This window comes from Ciconia boyciana, chromosome 1 (assembly GCF_034638445.1).
Source record: "Ciconia boyciana chromosome 1, ASM3463844v1, whole genome shotgun sequence".
NCBI lineage: Eukaryota > Metazoa > Chordata > Aves > Ciconiiformes > Ciconiidae > Ciconia > Ciconia boyciana.
In genome coordinates this window covers 192,872,484-192,895,420 of record NC_132934.1, presented here as the reverse complement: position 1 = coordinate 192,895,420, position 22,937 = coordinate 192,872,484, and the positions used below count along the sequence as shown (strand labels likewise).

The window sequence follows — 22,937 nt, the reverse complement described above, 5'->3', positions numbered from 1 at the left end:
GCGCCGCCGCTCCTATCGCCGCCGCCGCTCCTATCGCCGCCGCCAGGCCGCCGGCACCGGCTTCCGGCCGGCCGGGTCACAAGGCGGCAGCGCATCCGGACGGCAGCGGCGCCGCCATGGCGACGGCTTTCAAGTAAGTGACGGGCCTGGCGGCCGTTGTCCCCCGCTTGCGCGGCGCTGGGGTGTCCCGCCTGCTCCTCGTCCCCTGTGGCGGGAGGACGGCCCTCTGCCCGCCGCTGGGGGCCGAGGCAGCGCCGCCCCGGCGCCGCGGGGACCTCTGGGGCCTTTACCTCGTTACCGCCGCGGCCCTGCGCCGTCCCCAGCAGCGTGCGCCTGGAGGGAGGGGGCTCCACCGTTTTGTTTTTAAGTATTGTTCTTTATGATGCTGTGCCCCGCTGCCCTGTGATCTGCGCGGCAGAGTCGGCAGCCGCCCGTTCCAACGCCCGGTTTGCGGTAGGCGCTGGCGCTGGCTGAGGTAACCCCGCGTTGCCGGCCGCGGGAGCGCCCTGGCGGCGCGGGGTCGCGGGTGGGTGCCGGGGGCTCCCCGTAGAGCTTCCTGCTGGACACCGCGGCGCAGGACGCCTCATGCCCATAGCCCTGGGCACCTGGGGTGCCGGCTCTGCTTTGGGGCATCCTGGTACAGGAAAGATGTGGGCAGGCGAAGGCACGTCCAGTGGGGAGCTGCCAGGGTGCTGAGGGGGCTGGAGCCCTGAAATGTGCGAGGAGGGGCTGAGCCAGCTGGGTTTGTTCAGCCTTAAAGAGGCACGGCTAAGCGCAGAGATCAGTAAGGCTGTGAGCTACCAAATGGGATGGGGTGTGGAGAAGACAGAAGAGGTAGACCATGGATACAGGTTGAAACATGATTCTGAATAGATACCTGGGGGTGGGGGAAGTCATAGTGAAGGGTGGTCAACCAGGGAGGCTGTGGTATCTCCATCCTTGGAGACAGTCAGTGCAGTTGGACAAGGCCCTGAGCGATATATCTGCTCTGTATGGACCTGGTTTGGCTGAGGGGTTGGACCCAACACCCTCCAGAGGCTCCACCAGCCTGAACTGTCTCATGGTTCCTGGGGCATTAGAGTGGAGGAAGGCAGCTTTCTCTGTCGAAGGGAAGAGGTACAGGCAGAAGAGTTTAGTGAAGCATTACAAGGAGCTTAGAACAGCAGAGAATTCCTGTTCCTTTTAGAATTGTAGAATGGCTTGGGTTGGAAGGGACCTTCAAAGATCACCTGGTCCAGCCGCCATAGGCAGGGATGTCTTTTGCTCGATCAGGTTGCTCAAAGCCCCATCCAGCCTGACCTTGAACGATTCCAATGATGGGGCATCCACAACTTCTCTGGGAAACCTATTCCAGTGTCCCTGCTTCTTCCAGAGTTATGGCTTAAACGTGTGAAACAAGGTTTAACTAGCTGTTATGTGAATTGGAAGAGGCCATGTGTTGGCATTAAAAAACAGTAGTACAGGAGCAATATATGGGGAACCAACAGGGGTTAATTTGTGCTTGCCATCATGATTTGTGATACATTTATATGTTAGTTTGCGTTTAGAAAACTTGCCTTTTCCAGTTACCCTTTTTTTTCCCCAGAAGTGTTTATTTTAGCAAAACTGAGAAGGCTTTGTTCAAATATTAATGACACTTTTATGACTGTTTTTTACTTTAATGTTCTCTGCTTAAAATACTAATACACAGATGCTGTTAGTAGTGTATAATTAATAATAAGCATTAATTATTTCTCAACTGAAGCACTGCATGAAGCATATTTCTTAATTTTACATTTTCTTAAAGATTCTAAAAAAAACTGTAACCTTTCAAGACTGTAAAATTGTTTTAAACCATTTTGTACATCTGGATGCAGTCCTTGAACTAATAAATATTTCAGACACTGTAATAAAATCACCCTTTCTGCATTTTGTCAAAAACATTCTACACCCGTGTCTCTGTAAGGGTGTAGAATGTCACTTCTTTTGAATTAAAACAAATAGCCAAGGTTATTGAGGTGAAAGCTAGTAGTTTGTGTTAGATGTATGTGCAGGCAAGCTCCTTGTAAGGGAGAAGCATTTTGGAAGTGAATGTAGGAAAACATCTTTTTCTTAGATCAGTGTAGAGTTTTCTGATCTATCTATAACCATATTGCTAAGCAGCTTTGCCAGTCATCTTGATTCTCAAATTATTTGTTGTTGTAGTTTCGTGCTTGCTTATCTTTTTTGCTATCTCTTGCCTACTTGGGAGCTTCCATGTGAACTTCTATTTCTATTCGTTTTAGAACGGTGGAACCACTGGAATATTATAGAAGATTTTTGGTGAGTAAAACACAATGCATGTATAAATTGCTTGTAATCCATTTTTTCTTGCTTGCTTCTGCTTTTTTAATTCACCTGTATGGAAACCTGAAACTATAAGGAGAAAACAAAAACCTCACTGAGCAGGGGTAAAATGGTCATACTCTTCAGAACATATTTTCCATCTGTCTGTGGCACTGATGCTGCAGCGGGTTGTGTCCCTGTTCAGCCTGATGGTTAAATGCTTCTGTAGGCCTTGAAAGGAATGCAAGTTAAACTTGACCAAGATGGTGATGCAGGTTTGTGTCTAGTACAAAACTATGTCAGACTAGGCTTTCAGATGCTACTAAAAAATAGAGAATATTGCTGTTAACCATGCTCACCGTAACTGTGAAGGAATACCACTGACTTTTTGGTATATTAAATTAGTCTATCCATTACTAAGGTAGTATTGACTTAAAAATGGGTCCAGTATTATTGCAGCCAGTTCTCATAATTGAACCAAAAGTCTTTGCTTTTGAGAAGCTTGAAATTGGGATGAATAATAATTCAGGTCTAACATGATGGTGAATTGGTGCAATTTCTAACTTAAGGTTCAGGTATTGTACAGCTTCTGACTGACAGTATTTGAATGTTGGGATTGTTTTGGGGGGTGTTTTTGTTGTTGTTGTGGTTTTTTTTTTTTTCTTTAGTTCACTCTTAACATTAATTTTAAGAGCTCCACTAGGTGGGCATGGGGGAGAGGAATTGCCTACAAAATCTAAACAATGCAGACAGGTAGAAACTCTCATTTTAAGGTATCAGTGAGCATTCTTGGATGATATTCTGAATCCAGCCGGTAGTACTTACTCTTGAGACAATCTCTTGTTATATTTGTTTTCTAAATAAAGTATAATAAATAAAAAACCCATTTTTTTCGTGGGCCTACAACCACAAACTACATATCAATTGATGAAAAGCTGGCTTGAATGTGATCGAGTTTTCCCTAACGTTTTTGTAACTGCATATTTCTGCTAAAACGAAGAGAATACTATTTTATATGAACTCACATAGCATAAATTTTGGTGTCTTATTTAATAACGTATGTTTTCTAATTTGAATTTTGTAATTTTTGTTTAGAAAGAGAACTGTCGACCCGATGGAAGGGAGTTAGGCGAATTCCGGGCAACCACTGTCAACATAGGCAAGTGCTTACTTGGAATAATAATAATGGGGGCGGGGTATTATTAATCTCAGATTATAATAGTTAGTGACCCTAATGACTTGCTAATCAGTTTTCTTGGTGCTTGCATTTTGAAACAAGAAAGAGGAAGTGTTTTTATTTATAGTTTCAACAAGCATTAAAGAGAATGCATGGTACAGTAATATATTTGAGCATTGTTTTTCAGTTCTGCTCCTGGGCTGATTTGCACAGCACAATATAGGTGGTCATGGAAGCTTGTCTCTTTCTAAGGTCAACAGCATATGCTATAGATGCTGAAGGCTGTGTCGAGGCGTATACTGACCAGTGCAAAATTGATGCCCTAGCATCTTGAAAGAGGCAGTGACTCCTGGCTTCTGCTTTGTTCTAAGCTTCATGAGCAACTGTCTCAAGCAGAGGCAAGATACCTCTTATGCATTGAGCAGCAGCACCTTACCTGCCTTTCTTACACCTTGTAATTTCCAAAAGTACAATACAGGTTAGTGTACCACCATGGAATACTTGCTGATTATTGCTCAAACTTGACACTGCAGGTCTCTTCCATTGTACAATGCTGCCTTCCATTAGGTCTTGCTGTAAGTCAGTCAGAAGGTGGGTTTATGGTAAACATCTATGATTTCTGGTTCAAAAAAGTACTCCAAGGATCAATATTGGGTCCAGTCCTGTTCAACATCTTCATTAATGATCTGGATGATGGGGCAGAGTGTACCCTCAGCAAGTTTGCAGGCAACGCCAAACTGGGAGGAGTGGCTGATATGCCAGCGGGTCATGCTGCCATCCAGAGAGGCCTCTACAGGCTGGAGAAACAGGCTGGCAGGAACCTCATCAAGTTCAACAAGGAGAAGCACAAAGCCCTACACCTGGGGAGGAACAACTGCAGGCACCAATATATGCTGTGAGCCACCCAGCTGGAAAGCAGCTTGACAGAAAATGACCTGGGAGTCCTGGTGGTCACAAGGTTGAACATGAGCCAGCAATGTACCCTTGTTGCAAAGAAAGCCAATGTTATCCTGGGCTGCATTAGACTAAGTATTGCCAGCAGGTTGAGGGAGGTGATCCTTCCCCTCTGCTCAGCACTAGTGAGGCCACACCTGGAGTACTGTGTCCAGTTGTGGGCTCCTCAGTATGAGAGAGACATGGACATACTGGAGAGAGTCCAACAAAGGGCCATGAAGGTGATGCAGGGACTGGAGCATCTCTCCTATGAGGAAAGGCTGTGAGAGCTGGGACTGTTGGGCCTGGAGAAGAGAAGGCTGAGGGGAGATCTTATCCATGTATATAAAAACCTGAAGGGAGGGTGTAAAGAAGACAGAGCCAGGCTCTATTTGGTGGTTCCCAGTGACAGGACGTGATGCAATGGGCACAAACTGAAACACAGGAGGTTGCCTGTGAACATCAGGAAACACTTTTTTGCTGTGAGGGTGACCAAGCACTGGAAGAGGTTGCCCAGAGACATTGTGGAGTCTCCCTCCTTGGAGATGCTCAAAAGCCATCCAGATACGATCCTGGGCAAGTGGCTTTAGGTGGCCCTGCTTGAGCAGGGGGGTTGGACCAGATGACCTACCTCAACCATTCTGTGTGAGTCTGTGTGATTGTCTGTTTAATAGAGAGATTCTGTTCCCACCCTGGATTCATAGAGACTTTGCTTAGCCTGTGTTAGTATAAAATGATGGAAAGTAAACACTTTGTGAAGGTGGATGTTAATTAAGGCCCTTTGAATAGAAGAATAGATTTTATTGAACAGCACGTTCTCTCTTCAGGTTCAATTACAACTGCAGATGGTTCTGCCCTGGTGAAATTAGGAAATACTACGGTGATTTGTGGAGTTAAAGCGGTATGGTTGATTTTTATTTTAACTTAGCTGTTAGCTGAACTTGTGCATTTGTGTTTAGAATGAATCTCCTGCAGAGTTACAATAATATGCCAGTCAGACACAATTACAGTCTTTCACCTGAGTTACTTTCAGACGTGAAAGTTAATATATTAATTTGTCTAATCCTACCTCTATAGTCTGAGAACATGTATTTTTGTGGTGTGTATTGTGTATGGGGAAAGATATATACAAGAATAAAGTCTTCGTTATTTCTAGATAAAAGCTGTATAATTGAAGAGTTACTGAATGTTGATCAATAAGTGTATTGGTATTTAGTTGGCTGGACTATTAAGCGCCTTGTAGCCTCAACTTTACTGCTGGCCTGCCATGAACTGTGAGACAAATCACTGCATGTCCCTGTATTGAGTTTTCCCATAGGAAAAATACAGACAGGGACTGATTAAAAATGGGTCTTGTAAATCTCATTGTAATGATAACTGGGAAGAAAATGACCATTCATATATAGAGTAGCTGGAAAGTCTTTTTGTACAAAATCCAGCTCTTCATTTTTGTCTTTTTTTTCCTCCAGGAACTTGCTGCACCTGCAGCAGATTCTGCTAATAAGGGATATATTGGTAAGCTTTTCAGTATGGATCTTACTCAGATCTTGTATTGCTTCAGCTAAAAGGCTGTAATGATGGGACAGATTGAGTGTGTTGTGAAGACTTCTTAAAAGAATGAATTTGGGTAAAATTGTATTACTTTCCTTGAAATCAGTTTCTAAATTGACATATAGGAGGTATTACTTCAGAAATTTCAGAATTCCCCCTGCTCTGCTTGTGAGTTTTCCATGTAAAGTTACCTTCTTACTGCTGATTCCAGTCCGGGCTGAAAACAGACCTGCAGCAGGGGGAAGTATGTATGTTAAGAGGGGGAAGGTAGTTCATGTGTAAAAGATTGTGGCATGCAAGGCTGTGCAAAGGCACATTAACTTTGTCTTGAAGCCCCAGTAGGCAAAAAACTTAAAAAACAGTGAAATAAACCCTGTGTATTTCTTGGAGAACTGTAGAAGTCCCAGGGGTACATCCTGTTTGGAGTTTCTTTTGAAATAAAATAATTCTGTGGAACTGAGCGCTTAGACTAAATCCGCTTTTTATAAGGCATCTCCAAAGTATGTTGTTTTCAGTGAACTTGATTATGCTTAGGCTTTTTTCACAAATGTTTATGCATGTTTTTGCTTCAAGTCTAAAGCATCAGGTTTTAATGTTTGATGTAAAGCAGATAGCATACCAGTGAAGTCAGGCAGTGAGATGAAAATGCTGTTGTTTCTTGATCTACTTAAGAATGCTTAACACTTAAAGAAGAGTTTGTGTGGGGTCATGATATTCATAGCAGGATTGCAAACAGAAATGGTTTCAGAAATATATGGTTTCTGAGTACAGAGTACTACAAGTTCTTTAATACAAACTCATGCATAACACTTATTTTTGAGGGGAGAAGTAGGAAGTCTTGATTGAAAAATTCTTGGTCTTGCCATTTTATGTACTTCAAATGAAAGGCATTTAGATTGTGTATTGTCTTATTTCTATTTTTGATATCCCATTGCCTGCTTTCTTTAGTTTATAACTAATGATTCTTGCTACCTAGTTCCAAATGTAGAACTGCCATCCCTCTGTTCAACGAGGTTTCGCTCTGGACCACCTGGTGAAGAGGCTCAAGCAGCAAGCCAGTTCATTGCAGATGTGATTGAAAAGTAAGAATCATCTTAATGCATTTAAAACACAACTCTGCAAGGCAATTTTCTGTTTCCTGGTTTACTCTCTCATTTTATTTTAGTTCACAGATAATAGCGAAAGAAGATCTATGTATTGCAAACGGCAAGGTAAGTTGTATCTCAGAATGAAGATGGGCATAGTAACAAGATCACAGTGTTGAGACGTTAAAGAAGGTATTTGGGGTTATAGATTGTTTTGTTGTTGTTTCTTTTTAGTCTTCATAGCTTGGTTTACATCTGAAGTGTAAAAATCATATGATATAAATAAGTATCTTAGTTCATGTGGCCAGCATTTTCTTAGATAGTGCACTGTTTGCTTAGCTGCTGTAATATCTCACATGTGCAAACCTTTTTTGATAGCTTGCTTGGGTGTTATACTGTGATATCATATGTCTGGACTATGATGGAAACATTTTGGATGCCAGTGCCTTTGCTTTGTTAGCAGCATTAAAAAATGGTAAGTCTTCTCTAGAGCAAGAGACACAATCTGATTAGCGTTGCTTAGAGAAATACATTAGTTTTGAATCATGATGAATAGGTGACTGGTTCACAATTCCTTAAGACTGCTTTTTTCCTGTCATTTGAATGCTAAATCACTAAAGTGCAAATACAAAGTAGAAGTGATGCTATGGATGCCATAGATGTGTAACACCTGGGGAGTAGGATCTTTTTGTATGTGTATTACTGTTCTCTTATAAGACTAATAGCTGTTCTGCCACGTGTTTTTCTGTGTCAGAGATCTGAATCTTTCAGCAGTGGTTATAAATAATGTCTAGATCAGGGTCTTACCTTGTTAATGTATTTTGTGTAGGCAGAATAAGTTGTTGGGGACTTTACTTATTTGTCACAGCAGAATATTCCTAGCTTAATGCACTGTAGTTTGAAAAAACTGTTTTCATGCATGCAACATATGGATTGATTATGCACAGGTATGTGGGTTATAAATGCACGTAGGAGGCAGTATAAAGGGAAGCTTACAGCAAGGCCTCCTTTTCTAACTGAATTGCTCGCCTTTGAATTCCTATAGCTACTTTGCTCTTGATTTTCTTGTCTCCAACACTATGGGCTGTCAGAGCAAGAGTTATCTGAAGATCAGATTGCACAGACTTTTATATGTCCAGTAGGCCTTTTGGGGAAAAGTACTTTTTGTTAAATGTGACTCTAAAGGTATTGTAATTGTATGGCATTTTGGAAGCAGAAAATGCTTCTCTTAGCTTGAGGAGAATGCTTTCTCGAATGGGTAGTTCTAAGCTAAATACTTTCCTTGAACTCAAGAAATTTTTTGTACAGAACACCAGTAATGTAGCCAAAACTGTATTCTGATCTGTTTTCAGTGGCTTACCAATACGGTAAAAGAACAGCTTAAACATTTCAGTAGTCTTGGACATCTCTAGGCCTACTAAAGCTGGCAATGTTTAATATTATACTATTGTCATTTTTTTCATCTCTTCAGTACAATTGCCATCAGTTACTATAAATGAAGAAACTGGTTTATCAGAAGTTAATTTAAAACAGAAGAATCCTTTGATTATCAGAAAGCATCCAGTTGCCACGTCATTTGCTATATTTGATGAGTAAGTTCATAACTGTTTTGTACTTACGAAAACAACTGTGTATGTAAAAGAAGTGAAAGACAGAGGATGCTACCAATGATGTTTCTGCACTTCTTATGCACTTCTGCTAGTGAAGAACGTGCAGTCTCAGGCAGTGCTGTTTCACTTGATCTTAAATCCACAGCCTCTCTTGTTGAACTGACCTGAAGTTCTGTGATATGAATGAGTATGCAGAACAAAATGAAGTCTGTCCAACTTCTTCCTGTGACTTAAAGCAGAACTGGTTCCCAGCCTGAAAGACAGGCTTAAAAGTATGGGAATAGGTATTGTTTTATGCTTTTGCAGTATCTTTGAGATGAAAGAATGTTACCAATGCAATTAATGCTTTAGAAGCCTATGTAAGTAACTGGTATAAAAGAGTAGTTTTCGAGCAGCTTATACCAAGTATTTAGTCAACAGAGGAAGTAAGAAGTAACGGTCCAGTTAGAACAACAGAACCACTGGATAACTGGAAACATAATTACCCAAGATGAAGTATGACCAGCACTCTTTAGTCATTGTTCATGTAGGTAAAGAGTCTGATTATGAGAATTCAAAATAATCACATCTGATAACTTGACTCCTCACCTGAAATTGTTTACTGTCTCTTAATTAGTCCAAGTATGTTAATTATGTGTTCTGCTGCTGTTTATAAGAAATGCAGTTATTTATGGTGGTATCCATTTGAAAAGTAGAAAATGACAAATAAGATGATGCTCGCTGTGCTATGAATCTGATTTAAGATGTAGGTATATTTAGAGGCGTCTGGGGTTTATGGCATGTTAAATCTGTATTTGTAGAAATGATTAATAGGCCCTTTCATTCAAGTATGAGATGGGGTGGGGGGAGCACTAAACTCAAATGTTGACCAAGTGATTACCAAAATGAATCAAAGCAGAAAGTTATCAGTACTTTAGAGGGCTTCTGTTAATTGCTTTAATACCAGTTCTTGTGGGTCTGAAGTTTGATGCAGACTGAGAGTTTGGATAGCATGATAGGCAGACAGTTGTCAGTAGGATATTATTTGCACACAGATCACACATACTTACCAATAGACAAAAAGTTGCCTTTGGAAGAAAGCTTTCAGTGACAGTCTGTTGGGCTTTTTTCCCTTCACTGAAACTGACTGTTGCATCAAACAAGTTACTTGAGTCTCCCTTTAGCTCCTAAAACTAAATATTGAGGGGGTGTGTGCCTGCGTTGTGTGGTTTGGGGTGTTTGTTTTTTTTTTTTTTTAATTCTGGTTTATTAGGTTTTTCTATAGCTGTTAACACAGCCCTCTGAATAATATGCTTTACATACTCTGGCTTCCAGAGACATTTTTCTTCTGCGTAAAAGCCCTGCTTGAATAAATAAAAAGAACACTGGTGCAGAGCACCGTGCAGCTCCACAGCTGGCTCCTGTGGAGTCAACCTGTACATAAATAATAAGTCTGATGCATCGAACTCTCCATGTGTGCCAGGTCCCTGTGTCATGCAAAGGGCTGATGCTGCACAGTGCATGTGGGTAGAATAAAGCAAGCAGTATCTTTGAGTAGTGTAGCTACGGACTGATGTTTTTGTTACACTATTGCTATTAAATGGCAATCTCAAACTATTGGTGAAGTTTTAAATTACCCAGAAAACCTTTAATTATGCATTGCATACGAGTTCAAATTGAAAAATTCTGTTACCCTTCCATTTATTTTGTGTAATCAGCTCCTACAGCCTTGCTACTGACTTCCCCCCCAAACTTGTCATAAACATCACTTAGCGTAGGTGTACTCCAGCTGCTAAATTGAGTCTGATTACATCAATACTAAATTTTAGTTTAACAGTGACGCTTCATGAAGACTTCAGCTAAAGTCTTTTATGTCATAACCTGCACTTCAGCCAAATGTTTGTAAAGGTAGCGATTTTTTTTTTTTTTAAAGCAATGAAGACTGAATGGTGGTTGTTTGGCTTTAAGTTCAAGTTTTTCTTGTTGTGCAAAGTTGGCTTATAGTTTAGATCCTCTTTTTTTCTTTTTCCATTAGTTTGCTCTATTTTTAACTTACTAAATGGTTCAAAAATAACAGTATTTAATCTCTTTTAATGATCTGGATCATGTGATGTATGACAGCTTATTGTGGCTGCCTTAAGGAACCCAGTAAATCCATTTTTGACCTGTTCCCGGTCTGAGTGGTGTTAGAGTTCTCTGACAAGAAACTGAGAACTACTTTGGTGAATTTACCATTGGAAATGAGTTTTGCCTTAAGGTCTAATAGAGATTAGCGCATCCTACGCCTAAAAACCACGCCCTTTCCTTTGTGTAACCATGAAATAAGTGACTGCATATTGCAGATGGCAGTTTAATGGCATTTGCCTGCAATACATGGGTGTCGCAAGTCTATGAAACTTAGCCATAAAGCTGTATTTTCAACAGCTAGTATTTTAACAGACATATGCACTTGAATATGTGCAATCTCCCACTTCATTTTTTCTTTTTTTAAATTGGTGCATTTTGGTAAGAAAACAGATAAGCCTGAGCACTAAATCCACCTACAAGTATTTTATAAGACTACAGTAAAAATTAATGTTATGTGTACTTTGCAATAATGTTAATGGGGCAACATATACTAACGTGTCTGCGTATGTTCTTCTTTCACAAGTACATTACTCATTGTTGATCCAACTGCTGAAGAAGAAGACTTAGCAACTGGAACAGTAACTATTGTAACCGATGATGAAGGTAGACTATGTTCTGTCCATAAACCAGGTACTTCCAAGTTTATTACACAGGAACCTATGGAGACTATAATCTTTTCTTGACCTAGATGCTATGTACCTGCTTTTCTTTGTAAAATGTGGGTGCCTTATGATAACAGGCTGTCTGCTTGACTACTTACTAAGTGACTTGCTCTAAAATTCATTTTGAAAAAGGTGGCATGACTGAACTTGTAGGTCCCCATGATTGTTGTAGGTTCCCTCCAGGTGGAATAGTTTAGTGTACTCTATTCTAAGTTCAAAAAGGAGTCACAGATTGACCTACATACAGCAAAGGACAGACTTTGAGCACATCTCCTGTTACACCTCCAGTTTGTTTCTGTTTTCTTTGCTTGAGGCTAGAGTTGGGGAAGCTGTATGCTCCCCAGGTGAAAGTTCTCGGTCATGACAATTACTGTATTACTTAATACTCTCATTTGGAAAACACATTTAGAGATACTTAACTGAAGTATAAGTAGAAAATCAAATTGTTCCCTTTAATTTTTAGGTGGAAGTCCTCTTACAGGAGCCAAGCTTCAGGACTGTATCACCAGAGCAATTACAAGACACAAAGAAGTAAAGAAGCTGATAGACAAAGTAATAAAAAGTATAAAGCCCAAGTGAACAAAAGGAGAGACCTTTTTGAAAATGGATTTGTAAAAATTGTATTTGTTACAGTGTTCACAAACCTTTTATACTAAATAAACAAATACCAATACTACATTTACAAAGTTCATATTTTTCTAAAATGTTTTTCACCCTTATACTATGTACAATGCTGCTGAGTGGTAAAAAATACAAGATAAAACATTCTGTTAAAAAATTGACTTAAGGAAACAGACCCTAGCTGCTTCAGAGATAAAATCTCTAAGTTCTGTAGGGTTGGCTTCCAAAAACAGTTCATTTACTTCAGTGTAATATCAAAAGTTCATTTTCCACCAGTAATATTAAACACTGATTTGTTTGTAAGCTTTCTCCTTTTTAATCTGAAAAAAAAAAAATCCCCTCTGAATCAACTTTTTATTTGGGGGTGAGGGGGGAAAGCAAGTCTCAGGATTGTGGAGGAGCTGGTGTGCCTCTTTTCCTTTTACTTTTTGAGTGGCTGCCTGAATGCTGTCGATGACGCAGGTGAGCTGCTTGTGCTGCTGCTGCTGCCATAGCCATTTGATGCTGCAAGAATCGCAACTGCTGCCATGAAGAAGGGGGAGAAAAAACTTGTTAGTGTTGACTATAAAGCTATGCTTCACTTCAGGAGGAATGAGAGGAAAGTTGGGGGTGGAGGGAATGAGAAGAGAAAAAAAAATATGAGGAAGCAGCAGGTTGACAAGGAAAATACACTATGTACTAGGGCAAGGAGTACAGTCAAGCAGCACCAGTGGCACAGAAGCCTGCTGAGGGCATATCTAACATTTTACACATGTACTTGGACAGCGTTGTTTCTTTGCCCTTTCTCTCCATTGCAGTAACTGCAGTAACTCAGCAACTTCAGTGAATGTTTGGATTACATAGTACACTTTTAACATAATACCTGCTCAGTGTATGCATTTTCTATATGTATCACAAAGAGGAGACTGTGCTAAAAAAATAAAATATTTTCATAAAGCATCTGAATGACAGAATGCTAAAGGAATGCTTTGCCAGAGCTGTTGCTTCCATGTAGCAGTGCTACATTTGAACTTATAGGTGCTTACATTCATGCTATTTTGAAATCTACTGGCACCTGGCAGAGCTTATTTAGGTATGTGCCACAAGCACTCCTTGAATGTTAGCAAATCAGGAAGGTGGATGGCTTAAATGAATAAAAATAAATTCAGTGCTCCAAGCTGAGAACCACAGATTTCAAATGTTTCATGATAGTGTTTGCCAAAATTCATGTGTTTTTCATTTGTGAGACCATAAAGATGTCAGTTTAAAAAAAAAAAACTCAAAGGGGCAAGATTTTTTGTTTTGGAGCTGAGAATTGTATTTTTAATTTTTTTTTTTTATTTTTTAAACACAGTCAGAGTGAAGTTGCTGGATTACTTGTATCTGTTGCTGCTGCTGCTGCAAGGCTTGTTGTTGTTGCTGTTGTAAGGCAGAAGAGAGCTGGAGTCTCTGCTGAGGAAGGCTTTGCCCAGGTCTGTTCACGGCAGAGCCAAGCTGAGACAACACTAAGAAAGGAGAAGGGGAAAGCAGGCAGGTCAAAGAGGTCAGGTCGAGTTTGTAAGGGTTGGGCAAGGAAGACATAGGAATAGAGTGTAACAGAAAAGGGGGATCAATAGAATTAGTTTCAGAGTCAAATTGGAAACAATGCAGAATAAAGTGTACATGATATACATACTCTGTTAGTTAGAACATAACTAGATTATGAAGTGCTTGTGGAGACACGAAGAGGTTTCTCATACTGGATGTTAAGCACGCAGTTAAAGAAACATTCCTCAATGAAGTTTGGCATGGAAGTTCCCTGTATCTTCTTTTTGTATCAAGTGTGACATTTTCATGTAGTAGTATCAATTTACTACACTTAACTGCCAAACAAAGCAGAAAAGTGCATGCTTTGAAAGTGAAAGTTCACCATTTCTTGCACAATTCATGTGCTGATAATAGTAAATTGTTCTGATCTAATGTAAGACTTCTTTAAGACCAAACTTCATTTCAGTGTGAATTTATCAAGATACACACTTAACTACAAAAGGATGCTCAACAAGCACATACCTGTGGCTTGAGGTTGCATAAAATTCCCTACTCCAGTCAGGTTAATTACAGCAGCTTGTTGGGCAGATAATGCCTGATCTTGATTGGATGGACCTTGGTCAGACCCCTAGCAAAAATGAAAAGCTTGATCCTTATTACCAAACTTTGGTGTCAATGAATAAGTAAATAAAGCCAGTGTGAAGGCAAACTTTTGAAGTGCCGTTTAAAAACATTTAATTCTACATCTTCCAGTGCATGTAGATACAGGCTATAATGTAGTCACTATTAAAGTAGAACAAACAGATGCCGAATGCTCCAAAACAGCTCTGTTTTGGCAGAAATGGTATTATGCCTGTTACCCAGCAGAAGTCCCATGTCGTTGTCAACTTCCCTGCAGTCAGCAGAGACTACAGTTTATGGTTGTAATCTTATGACATTTCCAGTCCCACTCCCAACCCCAAAGTTCTCAGGTGACACCTGAAACCATCCATGTGCAAAGGTCCTAATCAATCAAAATGCGAGAAGTCTGAAACTTACATTCACATGTTCATATTGTGCCACACACTCCATAATTTCATAAAAAATACAAACCCTGCTTTAAAAATTTTATTTTCAGAACAGAGTAGTTGTTGCAGTAATCACTCAAATGGAATTAGTGGAGTCTGGTCTAGTGTCTACTGAAGTCAAAGGGTACTGAATTATGACCTTTTCTAGAACTTAAATTATGCATTGATTCATAAAGTGTGGAAATAAAGTAGTATATATGTGATTTAAGCAAACTGCACATCCTATCAGAGAAAAAAAAAAGCTTTGAGCTGATGCATTTCCAGGAGTTGCAATGCTTCTTTAGAATAACCATATGAAATAATGCCACTAAGATCTAGGTAAACTTGACCAAAAAATTGCATATTAAGACGACATCATCATCATCTTGATGAAGACGACTAAGACAGACTTACAAAGTCGTAGAACCAACATTTGGGGAAAAACCCTAAGTATGAGACGAGAACTTATATATTCTGTTGGCAGCACAGTAAATTGTTGGTCTTTTTGGGCTTAGGTTTCTTCCCCTGAGTACTTGGACTACAGCACTGTGAACACATACATTCTTGTCCTTAGTGAAAGCTAAGGAATCTGGTATTCATAATAGCTCATTTTAGCTAATGACCTTAGTCTTAGTCTATAACGCGTGGTAAGAGAGAAGTTCCTAAGGGCAACTTAGGCAATGCAGAGAGATTGATTTCCTCCAGAAGAACTTCCTGCCACAAGAAGGACTAGGCTTACATCAGCCTTTTTGTAAATGCCCTTAAAGTTCAATGTCTAGAAAATAAAACCCAATAGTACAAGCTTGCATGAATTCTTTTTAGTAATTCAACTAGTAACTGACATTTGGATTCTGAGAATAAATCTGAAAGTCTCCCATTAAACTGTCCCACAGTCCAGAACAAGGCCTGTGACACAGGAGACTGTACACCATAAAAACATTTTAAAGAGGCATCTTATTTATGAACAGTCTACAGTAGCACAAGCAAAATTATTATGACAAACTGAGTATCCAGTAGAGACTATTTGGTAAACAGAAGTCTTGCATGTCTGGGAAGACAAAAGATAAGGAACACAAAAGCAGAGCAGCTAGTTTTCCCAAATTGTGGCATTAGTGCTGATAAGATTCTTAGGCACAGGTAGAACCAACTACTCAAAATTTGTCATTTTGAGAACAGATTGGTCTCTATCAAGACTTTGGACTTCTTCAGTGATTAAAGCCTTTAACGCTAATTACAGGCAGCAGTAGAGCAAGTGTCAAGATTACAGCTTTAAAGCCAACTGATACTTTCTCTGGTGCAAAGAGAACAATTCTGTTGAACTACAGCAGTGAGGATCATAAGCCAACTCACAGCAGTGTAAGAAGTTTTAGTTACTCTAGTAATCCTGATTGTGTTTCTTCTCTGTTCACCTGACATAACTGCTAGTTATGATAAACAGGACAACACTAAGCTGATTTTACACCACTCATACAGTGGGCTGGCTCTCTTCATCCTAGAGTAAGACAATGCTTAGCCAGTTGTTTTGTTATAGCTCTTCTCTACAGGATATAAATAAAGTAGTATAACCCAGCTCCAGCCATGGCAACAAAGCCACTGCAGTCTTTGCAGTTTGAGAAGGTTTTGGAGGAAGACTTTCCGCCCCCTCTGCTTCAGATCTGTTGTGTAAAGGCTCATTTACTTGTAGAGATGGGGAGAATAGGAGAAACTGTTTCATCCATGCACCCCAGACTGAGGGCTGTTAGCACACACCTGTTCTCCCTGTTGCTGAGGACTACAGGTTGTAGGCTGCTGAGATTGTTGCTGTGGAGAAAACTGTGACAGCTGCTGCTGCTGTTGTTGCTGGAGTGGGTTAAAAATAAGTGAACCACCTGGAAGCTGTTGAAGATTAAAAACAAAAGGCATAATTCAATCAAACTGCTGAGTTTCCCCACTGTCCTAGGATGAACATGACATTGATAATGACGTACTCCTTGGAGGTTTGTTTTTGTTTTGTTGTTGTTTTTTTTAAATCCTTTAAAATGAATCAGTTTACAATTGCTGCTGTTTGTGAAAGAGCCTTATGCTCAGAAAACAAACCTGCATTATAGTGAGATATTTCCACAGAAAAATACATTTTTATTATTCTAGTTAAAATATTAGAGATTGTACTGATACTGGAAATGTAAAGGCTAGTCTTCAAAAGCACTGTATATTATTTTCACTTTCCAAATATTCCACTGAATTTTAATAGGTGCTTCCAATCAACAAGCTGCAAGGTCTGATGCAAAAAAATGTTAACATGAAACAGTCTTGATTCCTCTCCCTTACCCCAGCTTTAATTGCACTGATTTCAGCCAAATTATTCTTGGCTTACACGAGTGACAGAGGTAGCTTGAAAGGATGTACTTCAACATGGAATCACACAAATACAAGCATTAAATTTTATAGAAGAGCTCTACTCTGGCATAACTGCCTCCTGTGCCTGCCATTTTCCATGTTTCTGGAGCATGTACAGGAGTAGGAGGAGGAAGTAGCAGAGCTACAGCTCATCTTTCACTGGTATTAATTTTCTGAAGCATAGTGCAACATTTGTGGAACACTGAAGCTGCACTTCTGCACCTGTAACTTGCAGCTGACTTCAAGATCCAGGAACTACACCTGGTTCCACAAACACTCCCTGTTCTGCTTTTAAATGGAGTTCTGACATAATAAGCAACTTTTGCTCATGTTTGTATTTGTATGTATGCTTAGTGGAAAGAAACCATTTACAGAAACCATTTACCTTCTAAACTCCCTATCTTGCATGAACTTCTATTTCCATTACCAGAAGCTCTTTAAAGCTATTACAGCACCTACCTGTGCATATTCAGCTCAGCTTTTAGGCCTTGTATGTGTAACCCCTGAGTGATTCTACTGTACTGTTTTGTACTTTTAAAATAATCATAACTTCAGTTTGAAGAATGATTTGCAATAAAAGCTTAGGCAAATCCTGAAAATAGAAGATTGTATTTTAGGATTAGTCTCTTGAATTCAAATGTCAGCATTTTTAGATTGTTACTGAGAACTAGCTGCTTTGTTGTGAGATAAGAATATGATTTCCACCTGGTATGTTTATGGAAGTAGCTTTTTTCTCTTGTTCTAAGTGTTTTAAATAAGCAATTAAAACTTGCAGTAAATAGTTTGTCTGATCAGCTGGCTTCAAAGATCTGTGGGGGGCAATGCAGTAAGCAGCACTAAACACGTCTCTAAAGAAAATTAAGGAATTATCATTATTATTGTGTCCAAGTATATCAATTACCTGTAGAAGATTTAAGGGCCGAAGATTTGATGCATTTTTCAAACCAAAGGGGCTGCCTGTTAAAGAAAACATCTTTTTATTAGTAGGAAGTCTTTACTTAATTATATATGTGTATTGCAATTAATACACCTTTCCACTGGGATCATTTCTAAACATTTGGAAGTTGGAAAACTGGCAAGTTTAAATTTTATACTTAATACAATGCTGCATTTTCTGTAATGTTGCTAAGCTCATAGTTATCCAGATTCAAAGTTAAAGAGAGCTGACTAAATGGAAAGAAAAAAGGAAGGCTGCTAAACACTGTACCCCGTAACCTATAACCTGTTAATGCATTTACACAAAGGTGAATGTGGAGAATATTATAAGTTAATCTTCAGTGATTCTTCTTCTGGCTTTAAAAAGTTTTACTCTTTGTACAGTAAATCCAGAAGTGTCCAAGGGCTCAATGAACTACAGGCTCTCAGTTTCTCAGTCATTAACAGAAAACAATCCCACACAAAATCTTAGCAACTGCCCAACCCCCCAAGGGCTTCTGGCAAGATGTATCTGACTTGTAGAGCTTTTGGCATTATTCCACATGGCACTCTTGAAAGCTATGCTAAAAAAAGATGTATATGTAGTATGCTATGAGTTGGGTATAGAACTGATACAAATGCTCCAGTAAAACAGCAGCTGTCAAACAGAATCCCCCAGAGGTCCGCCACCGACCTAGCTCAGCTCACTACTCCCATCTGTTACGTGGGCGACAGGGCAGCATGTAAAAATCTGTGACACCAAACTGGTAAAGGTTGATAGTGCTTGAAAGGACAGAATTAGTATTAAAAGTGATCCTAGGGAATTGAAGAAAGGGTCCAAAAATCAATAACACTGAATTAGAAAAAGACAATGAACAAGTACAAAATTGTGAGTGACTAACTTTGTGTCTATACAGCAAGAAAGGACACGAGAAGTTACAGCAAGTCACAAACATATCCAAATCATCCATATCACAAACTATAGAACACGCAAAAGAAAAGAATCTCTTCACACAGTTTACATTTATAAAACTCACTGCCACAAGATGCCGTAGATGCCAAAAATATAAATGGGTTCAAAAACCAATTAGATAAATCCACAGACTAGAAGTCTAGCACAGGATATTAAGCACAAAGATCCACATGGATAGTCTTCAGCTGAGAAAGTCTCAAAGCTGTAGACTGCCAGAAGAGGTACAGTTGTATACAAGGAATGTTTCACTTCACATGTTTGCCTCATCTCAAACTCTCTCTTAAGTATCCTCTAATGGCGACTGTCAGAGACAGAATACAAACTGGACAGAGTTTTGGCCTAAACCATTAAAGCCATTCTTATGTTAATGTAATGCTGTTGCAAAGAATACAAATAAAAAATAGGCAGACCTCATTTGGGGAAATGTTAACAGGAATGTTGTGAAAGAGATGAGATGCATTTATTCTGCTGTGCTCCACAGTGGTAAATCAGCCAAGCTCAGGCTTGTGTTCAGTTTTGGTTACCAAATTTTAAGAAGGATGTAAGCAAATTGGACAGTCTAGAAGAGAGTGACAGGATTATGAAAGGTTTGAAAAGTATGACCCATCAGAGAAGACAAATGTGGGACATGACAGCATGTTTGATACTTAGAAGGTAAAGAGAAAGGGTGAACGACTATTTTTCATGTCTGCAAGGAATAGGAGGAAAAAAATTAATTTGCAATTAAGGAGATGCACTGCAATTACAAGGAAACATTTTGTATGGATAATGAACTACTCCAAACACCTACTGAGGGAGACTAGAATCTTCTTTAGTGAGGGTATTTAAAGCCAGTTTAGATAAGCATTGGTTCAGTACGACTTAGACAGATTTGACTCTGCCTCAGTGTAAGGGATGGGTATCTTGAAATCTCTTCTATACTTCTGATTCCATAATCATACATTACTATTTTTGTCTTTATTATTTTTTCTGAAAAAATAAACTAAGACTTCAAATGCTGCTTTAATGAATATTGAGGCATGCAGATTTATATAGTCACATTTGAAGGCAATAAGGAACTACTTAATTGTCCTCCTAGAATAAAGCAGTACCACTGACAGAATAAAATGCCCCGCACATTTAAAAAGTGATAGTTCTTTCTAAGTTCAGTCATGCCTTTTTTCTGGCAGTCATCATTATCAACGTTGCATTTGAATTTGGAGTTTCTCTCAAACTTCCTACTAAGCACACCAAACAATCCAGGTTTAGAGTAAGTTTCCCCAGTCTAGCTCCTCAAAATCAATTTCTAACAATCACAAACATAGCCCAAACTTTGACTGCAAAAATATATATGTATGTTGTTCCTGAGCTCCAGCCATCAAATACACGATCTATTCACATAATGGCCACTTTTGCCCATTGTTTTCACAATATGTTTTCACACTGTCCCTATCTGAAGGGTGGCTTTTCAACTTATTCACACTAACCTGCTTGAGAGGCAGACTGCATTGCAGCGGGCAGCGCACTTGGTACCAGACCTCCTGATGGTAAAATGCCACTCAGATTTATACCTGCAGGGGCTATGGCACCAGTGTTGCACCCCAACATAGGGTTTGAACCACTCATCAGTGTCTGTGCTCCACTGCAGAAGAGGAAAGACAACACGTCAAACCCAAGTGGTACAAGCAAATCTGAGTAGCTAAACTCTTGCCCTCTGTCTCATGACAAGGAAATCAATTGTTTGCTGTAAATGGGATTACGGATAAAGCATCAAGACAGCTTAAAAAAATCATTATGCCTAGGGTATAACAAATACGTAAATCCATATTCTTGGTATATACGATTTTCTTCGTTATTACCTATGGAAAATAAAACACAAGTGGTTCTTTTATTCTAGAAATACTGAAAGGTCAACAATCTTCAAAATGGTTGTACTACCATAACAAAAAGTTAAGGAACAGGTTTGTGTTTTCTTTTGCACTATAAAAAAAAATCTCTCTAATTAATCAACAGTGATCAACTGCTGAACAGCTTGGAGGAGTCATTTAAATATCTGATACTTGTATTGAACACACTATGTGTCTTACACTGACCATCTCATATTGATCACAGAATTTCATTTAGTCTAAAAAGCATTTCACATTATACCACACAATCTATTCTTGACAGCAGCATTTATTATTTTATTTAAACCACAAAATGAGTTTTAAGGATCAAAGAATGTTTAACCTCAATGTTTGATTAAATTGTTAGAAAACAGATTTGTTGTTTTCTTGTATTTTACATACAACCTTTCATCCATAGGCACTTTAATATCAAATCTCTTTCCATTTTTCATTTAGAGTGGTCTGCATATGATATTCTATTTCCTCTCGGATTAATAAAAAAAGTTTTCAAACTTAGAGCAAAGCCTCAGAAACCACTTAAAATTGAAGTTAAGCCTTACAAAATTCAACTATATGCATTTAAAAAGCTGAAAGCACAGTTTTCTTAATAGAACTTTTCAATATTCTGATAGTAGCTGCCTTATATTTGAGAAATATAAATAGTTTCTAGTGGCTCTTCACTTTATAATTACAAAGTGAATGATCTTCTTTTATTGCAGATCCTGAAAAATACCTATCCTAACAGATGCTGGACAGTCCTGTACCTTTCCCACCCTCCCCAACCCACCGCCCCAGCAACCAACCCACCCAGGGCAAATTAAGAAACCACCATAACAAAAAAACTTACCACACAGAGCCCACTACATTGATGAAGTTAAGTCCTGCAGGGTTTGCCATGACCTGGGTGGAGGTTGTTCCTGTAGTAATGGATGTTACCATGGTGGAAAGAGGAATGGTCATTACAGGCAGTGCCTGGCTCAGAGACATTTGCTGCTGAGCAAATGGGGTTAACAAAGTGGGCTGAGGGGTGAAGCCTGAATCTTGGGGAGTAGGGGTAGCAGAAGGGGTAATAGGAGTTGAGCTCTGAGCATCAGGAGGGTGTGGGGTCGATGAAGGGGTGTTGGTTGGAGTAGGAGTAGATGGTTTAGGAGTTCCAGACCCTGCTCATTGAGAAAAATAAAAAGTGCTAGTTTGTTATAAAAGGCCAGTCCTTTTTGTATAATAAGGTTAATGGAATCTTATTTAGCACTGACAATTTGTTCCATTTTTTAGGCTGCAAGTGTTAATTTCTACACGACACAAGTGTTGCAGCACGCACTCATTGTTAAGGATGCGGTATAATCACACAGAAAATCCATTCTCCATGCTTAACTCCTTAAGCCATACACCGATTTGTATGCTCCATTAAGTCCTTCCATAATTTATCATACATTAAGTCATAACTCCATTCACAAATACTTAAATCAAAATAAAACAATTTCTTAGTGACCATTTTAACCTGATTAATGGTTTTGTCCTAAAATGTTAAACATATAGTCTATATGCACTGCCTGCACAAGAGCATCATGTTAAAAACATATCATGGAAAACAACAGATTCAACAAAGAACATATACTATTTCAATAATCATGGGGTTGATCTAAATTTCATCAGATCGGCAAATGGGAGTTTAGCTAATTTTGATAAAATAAAGTATTTTTTTTAAGAACCAGAGGATAAATACCACATCTTTAAAAGTTACTGTGTAATTCCTTCTGCTTAAATGTAGCATGTATAGCTATATTTGTTGTGGATGCAGTAAGCACAGTTTATCAACAGAAAAACAAAACAAAAACCCCCAAAAGCTTGAGGTGTTTTTTTGTTTTTCTTTTTTAGCTTTCATGTCCTGCAGAAAGAAAGGAAATAAATGTGAATGTCCAGCTGTTGTGACCAGAGCCTTAAAGTAACAACTGTGTGCAGCAGATTTACACAATTCATAGCACTAATATAAAAAGAGTAAATATGTTAGAAGAAAACTTTTATAAGTTTTCTTTTTTTCTTTGTGCAAAACAAGAAGGCAGAAAAGTTACACCTTTTGAGCTATCCAGATTTTAAATTATTTAATGCAAAAAGTGTATTGTAATACTGTGCAGAATACTGGAATGTGCCGTATACAAATATTCATAAAAAACCTGAAAAACTGCAGCTATGATTTCTCTTTGTACAAA

The 22,937-nt window shown here is 39.1% G+C and overlaps 2 protein-coding genes across 17 annotated transcripts in view; one reads left to right on the top strand and one right to left on the bottom strand.

The window, feature by feature from the left end:
- Positions 1-11: 11 nt before the first annotated feature.
- Positions 12-12,030, top strand: EXOSC8 (exosome component 8). The gene is made up of 11 exons (XM_072850354.1): positions 12-133; positions 2,265-2,301; positions 3,400-3,463; positions 5,242-5,315; positions 5,884-5,929; positions 6,942-7,047; positions 7,131-7,176; positions 7,429-7,525; positions 8,522-8,642; positions 11,290-11,396; positions 11,892-12,030. Exons 1-11 carry the CDS (start codon positions 117-119, stop codon positions 12,005-12,007), a joined length of 831 nt encoding a protein of 276 aa, XP_072706455.1. The 5' UTR covers positions 12-116; the 3' UTR covers positions 12,008-12,030.
- A 303-nt stretch (positions 12,031-12,333) lies between these two features.
- SUPT20H (SPT20 homolog, SAGA complex component) overlaps positions 12,334-22,937 on the bottom strand; it is a 36,299-nt gene continuing 25,695 nt past the window's right edge. For 5 of the 16 annotated variants that reach the window (XM_072850336.1, XM_072850335.1, XM_072850338.1 and 2 more), the window contains exons 19-24: positions 21,578-21,890; positions 20,332-20,486; positions 17,879-17,934; positions 16,351-16,476; positions 14,078-14,183; positions 12,618-13,533 (exon numbers count right to left, since the gene is read on the bottom strand). In XM_072850336.1, coding sequence (XP_072706437.1) covers positions 13,373-13,533; positions 14,078-14,183; positions 16,351-16,476; positions 17,879-17,934; positions 20,332-20,486; positions 21,578-21,890 — 917 coding nt within the window. In that variant the 3' untranslated portion in view covers positions 12,618-13,372. Of the gene's footprint in view, positions 12,572-12,615; positions 13,534-14,077; positions 14,184-16,350; positions 16,477-17,878; positions 17,935-20,331; positions 20,487-21,577; positions 21,891-22,937 lie in introns of those variants that run through there. The other 11 variants (XM_072850340.1, XM_072850348.1, XM_072850341.1 and 8 more) reach the window with 8 other exon arrangements.

Bases quoted from the DNA above. Each gene is read 5' to 3' on its own strand.
- EXOSC8 (XM_072850354.1), top strand. The intron at 7,177-7,428 runs GTAAGTTGTATC...CTTTTTTGATAG, and splicing joins TATGTATTGCAAACGGCAAG to CTTGCTTGGGTGTTATACTG. The intron at 8,643-11,289 runs GTAAGTTCATAA...TTCTTTCACAAG, and splicing joins TCATTTGCTATATTTGATGA to TACATTACTCATTGTTGATC.